Here is a 16,029-nt window from a genome sequence, read left to right on the forward strand (position 1 = left end):
ATTGTCTAACAAGATAGTGAAGCAATGTTAAAAAGACACTGTTAACTGTGTCCAATCAGGTTAGAGTGAAAGTGTCTGTTCAAAGGTGCCCCCCCCCCCCCTTTCCTTCCCAACCTACTGATACTTGCCTTGTCAGAGCGCCTCTCCCACCCCTTCCTATGTCGCAGCCAGCACTAAATTCCCCAATGTCAGCTGGTGTTAAACACCAGAGGGAGCGGTGACATCCCACCTTTGGGTCTTGTGACAGTGCTTAGGCTTAGGATTTGGCTGCTAGATCTGAACACTGTCACATCAGAGGTCGTCACATGCTGCCTCATACAGGGAGCATCAGATATTTTCACCAGCTGAAGCAGTGCAAAGAGAAGCAGGGCAGGAGTGATGGAAAGGTGAGTATCAGGAGGGTTGCAGACACTGTCACTTTGTCCTGGATAGAGTGATGGTATGTTTTTAAGGATAACAGCTCAGTGAGGAAGGCAGTGCAAGAGCTTGCACTTATGAAAATAAGTATGTAATGGCACCATGCGTATTTCTCGACAACAGATTTTGTTTAACATTAAAATGCCCCATCTTCCATGCCTTTGATAGGATGCTTCAGTGTTTCAGTTTATTTTTCATGGATAAGCATGCATCATTGGTGTAACCAAAGTTGGCTTTGCTAGAGAACCATGTACTGCTATGGAGATATTGGGTAATGCCCTGAGAAAACAACCCCCAGGTAATTGAGGAGCCCTCTGCTGTACCAGAACATCAACATGTTGAGAGTACTTAGATGTTTCACATGATGCTCCAGGCAAGATCAGGCTCTACAGTCACATCTGTGCTGGCTCAGATCATTTCCACTGAAGCAATCAATTGTATCAATAACAGCAAGGCCGCACACTGAGATGCAAAATATTCTTCCTTTACTAAAATTGCCAGCAGGAACAAATTACATTCTGACATGATTCGTGCTAGGCACAGCCATTTTCATCATCCTGGACATCATTGGAACAGGACTGGTGTTTCTAGTCAGAATGTGAAGTACCACAGGTGTGATTTCACTGGAGTATGAATTACTGTTTGGTAAATTTTAGTTGATAAATACATATATAAAGCCTCTAAATTTTACCAGGTTTGTATCATTTGCATTTGCTGCAAGCTGCTGATGTCTGCCTTTCTTTTTAGGGTAACAGCTTTGTGGTTCAAGAATGTTTCCTACAACATGCCTACAACTTTCATTATACACTGTGTGCCTGTTTGCTGGTATCATTTAAGGGATTATACAGCTATTTCATGACTGTAACAAAAGAGTTACCTTCCTCCCTTAAATTGGAGCTGGGTAAGTATGAAATGGCCAAACACATCTACACTACACTTTTGCGATCAACTTTTTTTATTACTTTCCTTTTCTTCTGGTTTCTTGGACCAATAAGTATCTCTATCATAAACCTAGAACACTTTCCCTTTTTTATCTTTCCAGTCTGTAAAATGTAGAATCTTATTTAACGGATTTAAAGTGGAACTAGACCCTCTTATGCTTTTCTCTCAAGGAAGCTGCCATCTTAGCCTCTGTTTGATTTGCACTGCCATGGTGCTGCACATGTGATCAGTTATGACACCAGCCGTTTGATAGTTTGGTTGACAGCACAAGCAAATGTGACAGTTGGCATGCTGGGAATGTAACTGTTTTTTAAAACCGTTAAATTAATGGTTTTAGTTCCACTTTAAAGCGGAACTAAACCCATTAATTTAATGGTTTCCCAAAACGTTTACATTCAAGACATGCTGTGGATGATGACCGTAACAGTTCTCAAGCCATCAGGTGGTTGATGTCATAAACTGTTCACATGTGCAGCTTTATGGCAGCTGCAGATCAAACAGGCTAAGATTGCAGCTTTCTTGGCTGTAAAGAATAGGAGGGTGTAGTTCTGCTTTATGTTACTTGCACCAGAGCTAAGTAATTAATATTATAGGTGTTTTGCATACCACACCAAGGGTTATAGTCAGTAATTTTTTTTCAGTGTGTGTATGAAGCTACGCTTGCTATATGTATATATGTGATGTTGTAGTAGTTACTTTCTTATAATGTTACTTGAATATTTTTTAGGCTAGAGCTGAAAATAATCAGTGGTTTTGGAACATTGGTGCTGATCATTTATACTAATTACTAACAATGTGCTATAGTTGCTGAGCATTTTTTCAAGATAACTGTCTACAGTGTCCCTGTATGCTTTTAACAAGCACTACTGATCAATTTTTTTTACACATCATGGAATGTTAGTATAGTGCATATAAGTACTTTCTTCTTTTTTTCTGTAGTTACTAGTTTATCAGTATCTTTTTTTTTATCCTTCTTTTCCCTTGCTTTGTTATATGATGTACATTTGTCTTGCTGTGTCTAATAACCATAACTTCACAATACTGCATAAAAAGAAATAACTGATCTTCATCTGATGAGTTTCATAATTTTGGCATGTTAACCTTCTAGAAAGGTCTTGTGTTGATTGACAATGTAATATCCTGTCTAGTCTGACTGGAGTGCACTAAATCCAAAAGTCTCAATGTACATCATAGAAAAATCTTCTGTCTACTAGCTCTACTAGCTGTCTGTGCTTTACTTGACTGATCTCCTCTTACTTGCTGTCTGACTTTTCACTAACACAAGTTAAGTCGTAAAGCACAGATATAAAAGGTGTGTAATTAGTACATATGTGTGCCATCCTTACAATCAGCCAAGCCCCGCATGCAGGTCCTTTATGAACGTCTGCTCAGAAGAAAGCATCCGTGGCCTGAGAAAGAAGTCCCTTCGGGTATGTTTCAGAAAGTGATGTTTTACGATTGTACTTGATCAGAATGTTTCTCATTATTGCATGTTTGTTTTTTGAGCCTTATACAATTAGGAATTATTTAGTCATAACTTGTTAATGCTAGCCTAAAGAGCATCAGCTTCATGAAGCATTTAACAAGTTTCAGGCAGCTTTCTTTAAGCCCTTTTTCATTCTTCAGCTCCAGTTTGAGAGTGTGGATTACAAATCCTAAAGGAAACCTGTACTGAGAAAAATATTGAGGCTGCCATTATGCAATTCCTTCTGAAAATACTAATTTCCTGTCTCATCCTGAATTCAATTTTGACCCACTAACCTGGTACAAGCTTGCTGTTTAGGGAAAATCGAGTCAATTAAACAATGGCAGCTCTCATAATGTACTTAAAAAGGATTATCGCCTTCCTGCACTCCCAATCTGGAGTTAAAAAAATGTTTTAAAAAGAACAGCCATAGGAAACTGGATAAAGGGTATTTATAGTTTGTAAATTCTTTTATACTCTAGTCAACAATAAAATTGAATATATATAGCACTACCCCCCTAGGAGCTGCTGCAGATGTGCACAGGTTTTTTCTCTAATCAGTGCAGGGCAGCCAGGCACACAGCAGCATTTCATTCACTCAGGCTCAATAAAAAATCCAGGTGTGTCTTTTTGAATTTTATTTGCTAAGTAACCAGTAACTTGGGAGGACAGTGTGGTATGCGATACTCCAACGCTTGATGCACAAACTGCATTGGAGCCTTCCCTATCTATAGGCAGCACCAATACAGTCATTCACTCCCAGCTGAGGACCAGGATATTTGCTGAGCTCATGTAGCAGAAATAGAGTAAAGTAGTCTAGATTCCTGCAGCTGGGGAGCATAAGATGCGGCAACACCAGGTTTGACACAGATTCTGGAAATGATCAGTCCAGTGATGCAACCGCCAGCAGAGTAGTCCAGCTTCCAGTCGAAGAAGGGGGAGGGTGGGGTCTAGGAACAGCACCCCCTACCCTACAGCATGTAGATCTATTGGAAAAAAAGAGACAAAAATCCTTCTGCCATAAACTCTAGAACAGGGGAATCCAGCTTGCTGCTCAGGACTGCATGAATGCAGCAAACTACATAATCATAAACTTTAAAATGTTTTTTGTTTAGGGATTTTTTTGTAAAAATGCATTTACAATTAGTAGACACTTGTGGCTGAAGAAAATTTGACTGTCTCTTTTCTGGACTTTTGAAAGGTTTATCTTCCCAAAGAAAAATCTCCCACCCTTCACAATCACGCCTTATTCATGTCATCAGTTTTCATCAGCACCTATATTTGTGAACAACTATTTTCAATGATGAAGCACACAAAGGGCAAAATTAGAACCAAAATATCTGCTGAGTACCTTGAGAATTATTTGTTCTACTACATCTATTGAACCAGATATTGATGCATTAGTTTATCAAAAACAATGTCCAATATCACACTAGTTTTATGTTGCCTTCTTTTTCTTTTATAATTTAAAAAAAAAAAAACGTTTTCTTACTCAGTGATCATTAACTTGTGATCTGCTCGACTTATTCTGCTCATCAGCTATGCCTATTGTTAGTGCATTTTATGTGTGGCCCAAGACAATTCCTCTTCTTCCAATGTGGCCCAGCCAAAGTCAAAAGGTTGGACACCACTGATCTACACATTCAGGCCATTGGCTCTGCAGGTCCGAAGTCCAATGAGCCTAATGTACTTTTGAAAGCAAACAATAAATATGCAATGGCACGTGAAAAACAGAATGTCACTCACAATCTCTTCTTGGAAAATCCAGCAAACTAAGAAAAGGGCAGAGGATGTCCCTTCATATGCTTCGACAAAGCAGCAGCAATTTCCAGAGGTGGGTTGCCCCCTACTTTAGGCAACAGTTCAGTTGAACTAATGGCAAGAGAAACAACTGAACAATTCTGGCAGACCAGGAACAAGGGCAAATGACTCCTTCCCCCTGCTAGATGCAACAGAAAGCTGTCAAAAGGATTTTAAGATGGCGCATTGTCCCCTGTTTCGGGCAGCAGTTCATTTCGGCTTGGAGGTGTTAAAGCCAGCAGTCTCAGGAGCAATGGCAGAGAAGAATCTCTACAAGAACAAACAGACCTTTTTCCTTTAGCAGATCCAAAAGCAGTGCGGCAAGTCAAGTTCCACTTCAGTGAATCTGTGGGCCGCACAAAAACCATTTATAGGTTGCAACAACATATAGGCAGAGTAGTAGAGCACATGAATGATCATGGCAATACAACTCTGGGTCTGGGACCTGTATCATCTTTCCATCAGGGCTCCAGAGATTGATGGACCATTCTTGGTCCTTCCATTCTGGCCATTACTTTGTACCTGAAGCAGTGCCCCTTCCCTTGAGCATGCAGATCCAACTACCAGAGGAAAAGACAAGAACTCCCAGGGTTCCAGACTATTTAACAGTGGCTCAGCCACCATCTAGGCACACCTTCCCAGGAATTGGCTAGGCCCTACTAAATATTCAGGCTGGGCATTTGAATCTTCCCTAAGCTCTAGAAGTTTCTTCTAGAGGCAGGGGGACGTAAAGAAACTCCCAGCCTGTAAAAAATTGGACAGACTATACTGAACAATTGCTGCTCTTTGACTAAAGCAGAAGCTAAAACACTACATTTGCCTAACAGCATCATGACTAACATACCTATTGTGCATTAATATTATGTAGTCTTTTGTGCAGCCAACATATGGAGCTTTAGTATCCTTTTTAAATAATAATGATCTTGATATAGTGCCTTTGACATGTTTTAGTAAAACTACATATCTTTGCAAGTACTTTTTCCAGGTGGATTATACCTCGTTTCTTTTTCCAAGACCGATTGGGTTTTCATTTGGTGGTTATTGTAATGGATATCTCCTGATTGTGTTTTATTATCAATGGAAAACTGTCTTGAGATGGTAAAAATTACTTTTTTTCTATCTGTAGCAGGGCCATGAAACAATAATAAGCAACTTTTTTTTGTCCTACCTAAACACACTAGTATGATTTCAGTCTTGTCACAGTTTAGTTGAAGGAAATTTTGGGTAATCCTATGTTTTTATGTTACGGATATGTTTGGTTGGATAGGATACCATCAGCAAAGAAGTGATAACTGAGGCCATGTGACCTTAACAGCTGACCGAGTGGAAACGTGTAAATGCTAAAAAGTAAGGCACTCAAGATAGAGCCTCAAGGGACACCAGACCTAAAGTGGTTGTAAAGGCTGAACGTTATTTACCTTAATGCATTCTCTTGTATTTTCAGCTCCCCTACTCCACACCCCCCAGGCTCCTCAAATAATTACCAGAGTCTTATCTCGATCCAGCACTGTGCATGAGAGCAGCGGCGTTGCTCTCTCTCTTCTTCTTCACTGGACTCAGTGAGAGCAGCGTGGTTATTGGCTGCTGCTGCTGTCAATCAAATCCTGTGGTGGGGAGCAGGACTGAGCCTCACTGTGTTGCTCATGGACACACACACAACATGGCTTTGGGATCAGGCCTGCACATGTTCAAACATAGGAAGAAGCTTCCTATGGTGACACACAGATAAGAGGAGGATCCCAGAGTGTTGGCGGGGGGCTCGAGTAAAGGAGGATTGGGTCTGTTTTGTGCAAAACAATTGCACAGAGCAGGCAAGTATGATATGTTTGTTAAAAAAACCCAAAACTTTACAGTCATGTTAACTGGACCAATTTCAGACTGGAATCCACCAAGAGAGACAAAGTGATAGTAATCAGTAAGATAAGACTGGAACCATTTCAAGGCAATTTCTGAAACTCCAAATATGGTTTCATGGCTCGAGAGTTATGCTGACAATAGATGGATTGAAATTAAGTAGTACCATTATGATTATTACTGTTATTGTATGACCACAGAGTGCCAAGATAAGAAAAAACAATCATTCTCCGTGCACAGAAAATTAACTAAATATACATAAACTGGCTGATAAGGTAGATGCTGTCGAGACTGGCAACAATTGTGCACTTATTCTCAAGTAGGTACAGCGGCCTTCACCTTATAAGCTAGATGTCATTTAGTAAAGATTAGGCCCAGTGGGGGAACTCGACAGAAGACACACCTGAATCAATCACTTTAACAGTATGGATGCACACCTGGTTTTCAAAAAAAATTTTTTTTTTTTTGTTTAGGGGGGAGGGAAAGAATAAAGAGACTACAGGAGAGGGAAAGGGACAGGGAAAAAAAATGAAAAAGGGGGGAGGGAGGAAAGATCCAGGGGGATGTAAGAGTCCCAGGGGGAGGAATCAGGGAAGGGTTCCGTCCTGTCATCCAACAGGAAAAAAAACAATATAAGTTTAGACATGAATATAAAAATGTTTTTACTTGTGAGCCAATAAGGTGTATAATAAACGGCTTCTATCAATAAGATCACAGGCTATCTTGCTCACCCTCATCAATGTGAGTTATCAGTGCATACAAATGAAGAAAATATAGATGCCGCACTCTATTAAGACCTATTACCTGTATATAGTATAAAAACTGTCTTTGCATTAAATCTCTAATAGCTGCATAATCTCTTATGTGTAACCATACATGATTGTGATGCCAATCAATACCCAAACATGTGTTGGTAATAATGAATAAATGAATTTGAAAAATATATAACAAAGTTGGTGATTAAAAAAAAAAATTAAAGTCTGTGCAAAATTATTCAAATTTGTGTCCTTCGATGATTAAATAAATAATCCAATTAATAAATAAATACATAAATTAAATAGAAAATTGAGAAATATGGAAAATAAATAAAAGGTAAAAATTCAATGAATTTTGTGCAAAAACGCAAAACAAACTTGGTGCAGAGTTCAGCAGGGATGAAATATCTGTGTGCTCTCCTTCCAATCAGCCTGAGGTGATGCAGGTGAAGGTTGGAGATAGAGGGCTACTGTGTAAGCCTGAATGGTCATATGGATCTCTCCCTCCTCAGATCTTTCCTTGATCCAGCCCTTTAAGTATTCCTCATACGGATCATGTAAATAGAGAAAAGTGCATAGTGCTTTATCGTTGATAAATATAAACACTTTAATATGCGCTCAATATGCACTCGCATTGATTAAAAACAATCTGCACTTTGTATAATAGCCGCTTAAATCGGTGAAGACCAGCCTCTCGGGTGTGCTAGCATACACTACCAGTACTCGCCGTGTAAGGATGTGTGGTGATGTCACTGCCCCTCCCCAACGTGTATCTCCACAAGGATTCGTGGCTTCGTCCGGGGTATGTAGTATTCATTATTACTAACACATGTTTGGGTATTGATTGGCATCACAATCATGTATGGTTACACATAAGAGATTATGCAGCTATTAGAGATTTAATGCAAATACAGTTTTTATACTATATACAGGTAATAGGTCTTGATAGAGCACGGCATCTATATTTTCTTCATAAGTTTAGACATACTGAAGGTATTTGTCAAAGAAGTGAAATAGATTCCAATAAAACCATCAGGATTGATGTTCCTTGGACTTGTCTTGAAGGGCAGAGGTCATGTATAACATGCTTTGTATGCTGCTTACAAGCAAATGTTTGCTTTGGGATTTATGATCTCTTTTTCAATAAAGGTGTTGCATTTATAAGAGCTGCCATGGGGTTATCAGAAAGCTCATTGAATTTGTGAATAAGTCTGAGAACTTGTTGCCAGAAAGGGCATAGGCCAGGACATTCACAAAAGTCATATAAAAGTATGCCTTCATGGGATTTGCAGCACCAGCACAGGTTGCTTTGGTGTGGAAAAGTTTTGTCCTATACCAACGAGTCAAGATCTTGTGACCGTTTACCCCCGCCTACCTCCAAACCTATCCCCTAAAAAGAAAAAAAAAGGGGGAATTCTGTTTCCCTCCATCTAGGCAGATTTCATCAGAGGGCAGTTGGGTGTAAACAGACAGCTGATCTGTTTATGCCTGACCGCCCATAGAGCAGAGCGGGCTGTGTCTGTGTCCTCTCTGCATGAACTTAGCAGACATGGACCTCTCATTCCCCTGCTTGCTCAGCAGGGAATCTCAGCGGATAGATCACCTGCTGAGTAAAGTGGATTCCACCCCCTGTGAAAGGGGCCTTACATTCAGCACCTTCCAACCTTATAGTGCTTGTGTAACTTTTTTTTGTGCTTTCCAATTTCCAGAGGAGAGACCCAATATAAACATTGCTGTTAAGACAGTAGGGGAAGTTCTTTTGCACCACAATATTGAATAACATCAGACAGATGGTATTTATGTTTAGTCTAAGAAAAGACTTGTAAGTTGTACACAAAAAGGGTACTCTAAATACCCTCCTCCATTATAAAAATTGCTTCACTAAATTCTAAAAACCATTAGAATATTTAATTTATAGAGTACACGAGTCGGCCACAGGCAAGGATTTTGGATCAGTATAGACAATTGAGATGTCATAGGTTAAAGTGTGTATTTACACCAATTAAGGCCTGGTTGTCTGTAAAATATTTGTAATTCTCTTCAGGCTGTCAGTTGAGGTGATAGAATCTTCCTTCCTGCAGCCTTCTCCACTGGCTTATGAATGAGCATTGCCACCCAGGTTTAGTCTACCTTGTGCTCTCCCCTCCTGTAAGTTGCGTATATACCCATATACAAATGACAGCTCAGAAAAATGCAGTATACAGGGTGTTCCTAAAGTCTGGACACATAGGCAGAATGCATATTTTCAATACATTTCCATACTTTTTTCAACAACATTTTATTTAATTGGAATATTAATCTGTAACACCTTCAATGTGATTTCCACCATTTGTGATGCAAAGTTCCATGCGCTTTGCAAGATTCACATGAACCCGTTGCAGTAACTCCACATCTCCATCAATTTGAGCACATTTGTTCATGATGTACTAATTCACGTGATTCATATCTGTGACTTTCATTGAGTAAATCTTCTTCTTTAGCATACCCCCCCCAAAAAAATCAAGGGGGGTAAGGTCTGGTGAGCTTATATAGTGATATATTATAAACACACATATACACACACACACACACACACACACACACACACACACTGATATTTCCTATGTGTCCAGACTTTAGGGACGACACCCTGTACACATAAAAGAGAAGTTCACCTTTGGAAACATGTTACACCTGTTTTTAGGGTAAAACATGTAACATGTTCCCGCTCCTGCAGCAGCTCTCCTATCCCCACACTTCCTGTGTCAGCAGGTAGGGAATCTTCTCCCCATACCTGCTGTCACTATTTGAAAAAAGAATGGCCAAGGGGGGGGGGGCTACCCACATGGTCACGTCATTCACTCAGAGTTCCGTGAATTAATGAACTACAAGTACAGACTGCCTGTATGGCTGTTGGCTTGTAGTTCTCAATAAACTACCAGGGTGCTTCCTGTCGGTGTGTAACTGCGTACTCATAAGCGATACGAGCAGACAGCTTACAGTTGACTGTCTGCAAGAGCCCTGTGTTGCACCCGCGATCTGCTGATTGTGAGTGCATTGCTTTACAGACTCCTAATAAAATAAATAAATGCACTTTTTTTTTACCTGCATAATATTTTTTTTAAAGTTGGATTTATCCTTTAACTCTTATCTGAAACTTCACTTTGCAGTATTTAACAGTTACACGGTCACTTACTGCAGTTCTAGGTGACTGGTGGAAAGGTATTTTAATTATTAGCAATTTTGGGGTAAACCGATATCGGTAAATTATGCTGTTATTGTTTTTCATTTTTTTTTTTTTTTAAACGTTACTAGATTAGAGGTATTTTCATATGCTTTCAGTTTTTCTTTAAAGTGGAATTCCAGTCTAACATTTAAATATTCTTAAAACGTCCCCTTCTCTCTCTCCTGTTACCCTGCCTAAGCTGTGTAAAAAAACAAAAAAAAACAAAAAGATGTGTATACTCACCTAAACTATATTGCAAATAGTATTGGGACACCCCTCCAAATCATTGGATTCAGGTGTTCCAATCACCTCCATGGCCACAGGTGTAAAAAATCAAGCACCTAGGCATGCAGGCTGCTTCTAGAAAACATTTGTGAAAGAATGGGTCACTCTTAGGAGCTCAGTGAATTCAAGCATGGTACAATGATAGGTTGCCACCTGTGCAATAAATCCATCTGTGAACTTTCCTTGCTACTAAATATTCTACGGTCAACTGTTAGTGGTATTATAACAAAATGGAAGCAACTGGGAACAACAGCAACTCAGCCACCAAGTGGTAGGCCATGTAAAATGACAGAGCAGGGTCAGCGCATGCTGGAGCGCATAGTGCAAAGAAGTCACCAACTGTCTGCAGAGTCAATAGCTAAAGACCTCCAAACTTTGTGTGGCCTTCAGATTAGCACAACAACAGTGCGTAGAGAGCTTCATGGAATGGGTTTCCATGACCGAGCAGCTGCATCCAAGCCTTACATCACCAAGTGCAATGCAGAGCGTTGAATGCAGTGGTGTAAAGCAGGCCACCACTGGATTCTAAAGCAGTGGAGACGTGTTCTCTGGAGTGATGAATGGACGTGTCTGGGTTTGGTGGTTGCCAGGAGGAACGGTACTTGCCTGACTGCATTGTGCCAAGTGTAAATTTTGGTGAAGGGGGGGTTATGTTGTGGGGTTGTTTTTCCGGGCTTGGGCATAGCCCCTTAGTTCCAGTGAAGGGAACTCTTAAGGTGTTTGCATACCAAGACATTTTGGACAATTTCATGTTCCCAACTTTGTATAAACAATTTGGGGATGGCCCCTTCTTGTTCCAACATGACTGCGCATCAGTGCACAAAGCGAGGTCTGTAAAGACATGGATGACGAAGGTGAGGTGGAGGAACTTGACTCACCTGCACAAAGTCCTGACGATAAACCGAGAGGACACTTTTGGGATAAATACGGCAGAGACTGCGTACCAGGCTTTCTTGTCCAACATCAGTGCTTGACCTCACAAATGCGCTCCTGGAAGAATGGTCAAACATTCCCATAGACACACTCCTAAACCTTGTGGATAGCCTTCCCAGAAGAGTTGAAGCTCTTATATCTGTAAACGGTGGGCCAACTCAATATTGAACCCCACGGACTAAGACTGGGATAACATTAAAGTTCATGTGCGTATAAAGGCAGGCATCCCAATATTTTGGCAATATAGTGTATTTTTAGTCCACTACGCTCTGGTTACATGATCCTCTGTGAATGAGTGGTGGTGCAGGGGAGAGAGCCACAAAAGCTGGGGATTTCGGGAGCCGTGACGTCACTCATAGTCTCCTATGTCCCTGCCATTGTCAGCACTCCCACCTGTCCCCTGCAACTGCCGCTCACTTTAGCTGTGGGATCACGTGACCAGAGAAGAGAGAGGACTGAACATTGGTAGGTGTACAGATCTTTTGTTTACACAGGGTAGGCAGGATTGGTAGCAGGAGGGGGATAGGGGACATTTTTAAGCATAGCTAGTGTTAGGCTGGGACCTTTAATTTGTGGTAATCAGTCAATTCATGGAAGAATAAGTTGGGATAGGACCTTGTTGGACACTTTCCTACTGTCCTTGCCTTCATTGAGGAGATTTCACCTCAATTTCTGTTGCAGATAAAACAGAGGAAGTGCAAGTAAAGCTTGCCCAACAGGTGAAATCCCTTCTCTGATACCTCTCATCACTGTTTGGGTGTCCCCATTTGGAAATTTCCCTTTACTTCTTGCTCCCTTCATAAAGGCCAAATTTAACTTTTTCTTTCATGTTTTCTCTCATTAACCATCATTACCACTTCCAGTCCAGAGGCTGTTCATATATGGCCTTAGGAGCAAGTAGTTATATAAGGATTATAGCTGCAGCCATAATCCAGGTATCATTTTTTTAGCCAGTGGTCAGCTTTACTGTAAAATTGATCCAAGTGGCTTTACAGCACTTGGAAGGGGCCCTCCCACCTGCCACTTTTCCTGGGTTCTCCATGTAAGCGGTCTGGTCTGATACCCATAGAGGAGAAGGAGGAACATCCTTTTACCATTCTCCTCTGTGACTAATGAAGCTGGAAGTGATGAGGATTTTGTCACTTCTAGTTTTAGTGCTGTGTTTCCCTGGCCAGTACAGCCAGGGAAGCATTTGATCAAACCGATCTGTGTTTGATCAAATGCTTTGAAGAGCAGAGGAGGGATCATGGATCTACTAGATCACTGATCTCTTCATAAAGAGTACCTGTTACCACCCAAAGCTGTTACAAGGGGTGTGTTCACCTCTTGTGATAACAATAAATTTAAAGTAAAAAAAAAAAATTCAACCCCAATGTTCATATAGGTCTGGCACAGTGATTGCAGCACACATTGGAGGCATAGCTGTAAATGTCCAAGTGAGAGCAATAATTCTAGCACCAGAGCCTACATTTAACTCTAAACTGCTAATCTGTAAAAGCTTTTAAAGTGTCACCTATGGACCATTTAAGGTATCGTAGTTGCCAGTTTACCGGTGTTTGCAATTTTAAATCTTCACAGGTTTGGTATCTGTTTACTATTCACAACGTCATCATTTTATATTTGACCACAAATTGGATATTATATTGTGTTTGCGTGCTCTAAAATTCATTTAGTTGTATTTTTTACTGAAATGTTGTGCTTGATAGATGGCTACATAGGTATTGCTTGAGAAAAAAGTGCAACAGCCACATATTACCCAGGGCCTCTGCTTCAGAAAATATGTTTAGGGGTTCTAAGTAATTATCTAGCAAAAAAAAAAAAAATACAGTTTTTTTTACATATATGTGAAAATTTTCAAAATTTCCCAGTAGGCAAGCAGTTAATTTGGAAGTATGCATACTTCTTTAGCATATATTATTATAGTGAACTCCAGAAAAAGTGTAAAATGCCCTTTTAATTTAATATAGGCAACAAGTCAGTTTATGTCCAGTTACTGTAGCTGTATAGTTTTGCAAGATGTCAAACTGTCATGTTTTTTTGCAGATAAGAAAATACAATATGTAAAATACATTTTTGTAAATAAAAGATTTTAGACAAGTGATTAAAAAAAAATTGGTATGTAAACCTAAAAGAAACATTAAAACAAAAATTGATGAGAAACCATTATAGCTGCCCTTCCGAACTATCCATTGGCAAAAATCACTGTTTGGTATCTCCAGAAAAATAAGAATCATCCATTGCATGCTCATGACTAGTTGACTTTACCTTCTCAATATTGATTCATCAGCACTTGTCTTGCAAAGTTGCATTGTATCCATACAGTGCACTCTTGACTGTTGCCTTTAGTCCAACTTGATTACACTAGATGGCACATGGCAGTCACCTCCTGCCTGAGCACTTTTATGGCTTCCTCTCCAATACTGCTAAGAGGGTTTTTTTGGTCATTTGGCATTTAGTGTTCAAAGCTTTCTGGACCCTAATGTAAAACATTTTTGTTGTGCATCCACATAAACAAGAAAAACACTGCATGAAATTGGCAGAAACCTCTTGCAGTTGTCAATAAGCCACTATTCATGCCCTCTTTTAAACATTTGAATTAAACTCTTTCATGCATTGAATTAAAAAACTAACCTGTTTTTGACGGTTGCAAGTTGCTTTTGTAGCAGATTTTGTTTTGTTGGTGTACCCAAAAGTAGCAAGTCTGGTAAACCACTGCACAGGACTTTGTGCATAGCGGGTGTGTAACTATCTATTTAAATGATCCCACATTAAAATAGTAGCACAAATTCTAATAATGCTTAACTAAGGATGAAAAACAAAGCCATTGTTTTTCCCAACATAGTCTACCATGTTTCCATTAGTATATCTATAGTTCCTTCCTGTCATTTTCTCTAGAAAATGATTGATCCTTGCATGTTTTCTGCTTCCCTGTTCCCCAGGAACTTGTCTTATGCAGGCCATAGACGGGTCGAAAACCGGCCGTTTTTTTTATATATATAAAAAACCCCAAAAATCGGTTGTTCGATCGGCTGACGTTACCACCAACGGTAAAAAAATCGGCCGATTTTCGTCCCGTCTACAGCCGGCATTTAATTACTTCTGCCCCTTGCAGAGAGCTCCGCTATTATCTTTGACATGAAAAAGAATTGCGGTTGCAACAATGTATCCATTTGTATCCATTTCGGATACAGATGTTTTTATTTGGATACAAATAGATAAATTGTTGCAACCGCAATACTTTTTCATGTCAAATATAATAACAGACTGGAATTCTTTTTCTTCCTCCTGCAGGTCACGGCTCATGCGCAGATTTTTTATCTTTAAAACGATCGGCCGATCTTTCCCATCACTGCCGTTAAAAAAAAAAAAAAAAAAAAAAAAAAAAAAGTGCCAAAACCCCAAAAAACGGCCAACCAATTAACCCACTAACAGTGCAAAAATCTGCCGATTTTTTTTTTTTTTTTTTTTTTTTTTTTCTTTTCGGACGATTTTCGACCTGTCTATGGCCTGCATTAGTTCTGAAATGAAAACTGTACTGAGAAAGTGGGTAGTTTGTCTTTGGCATAACCCCCCCCCCCCCTTCCTTACTGAACACCCCTGTTGTGTTTTCTTTAAGTATAAGACAATTATTTTAATAATTTTGTTTATTTGCTACCTACAGTGTGGGAGCACATTTGTTACATGTGGCCTACAGTTGCCTATAATTGGTTAGATGTCTCATTGAGGATTGTTGGCATGTGTGTGAGCTTGTACTAAACACAAGGCTCTTTCAAGACTTTTTAGCCAGGTTGAGGGGCTAGATTAGAGTGCACGTGCTGCTTTCAGCAAACAGTAAAAAACACCTTCAGGACCTGTGAATCTTAGTAATTGATTGCAAGAGTGTATTAGACCATCTACATTTTTAGCAGCTTGATATTGCAGGCAAACAGATAAATTACATAGTGTTGCATTCAGTTTTCCCATCTTATTTTTTCTGCTCATTTTACTAAACAAAGTTTAAAGCATTTATTGTACAATATTCTGCAAATTTCTTTCTGTTGGAATTATAAAATATTCACACTGGTTCATGAAATGTTACATTGTAGGGCTGTTTAACAAATGTTTAGCATTTTTGAGCAATTTCTAATACATCTTATGTGACCTAATTCATGTTCAATTCACAAATCTTGGTGTTTTTCTTAGAAAAAATTGATGTTGATGCCCGTCTATCAGAACTATGTGAAGATGTTAAGGTATGTGTATAAAAAGTATTTTTCCTTCGTGTATAGGGAGGATGTTTTTTTATTAGGGATAAATGTTTTATTGGGGATTTATGATTTATTTGATTAAAAGTGGATAAAAATCCTAACACTAAAATTCTTAAAAAGTACCCT

General features: G+C 39.5%; 1 protein-coding gene across 5 annotated transcripts in view; it reads left to right on the forward strand.

Annotated features, from left to right (window-relative positions):
- The window catches only part of FAM135A (family with sequence similarity 135 member A), a 164,082-nt gene that overhangs the window by 105,193 nt on the left and 42,860 nt on the right, over window positions 1–16,029 (forward strand). For 4 of the 5 annotated variants that reach the window (XM_089681334.1, XM_089681333.1, XM_089681332.1 and 1 more), the window contains 3 exons: window positions 1,165–1,318; window positions 2,712–2,789; window positions 15,839–15,888. In XM_089681334.1, coding sequence (XP_089537460.1) covers window positions 1,165–1,318; window positions 2,712–2,789; window positions 15,839–15,888 — 282 coding nt within the window. The remainder of the gene's footprint in view (window positions 1–1,164; window positions 1,319–2,711; window positions 2,790–15,838; window positions 15,889–16,029) is intronic. The other variant, XM_089681335.1, reaches the window with a different exon arrangement.

Source organism: Staurois parvus, unplaced genomic scaffold (assembly GCF_062004578.1).
Source record: "Staurois parvus isolate SC_StPar_1 unplaced genomic scaffold, SC_StPar_1.0 ptg000264l, whole genome shotgun sequence".
In the NCBI taxonomy this organism is placed as follows: Eukaryota; Metazoa; Chordata; class Amphibia; order Anura; family Ranidae; genus Staurois; species Staurois parvus.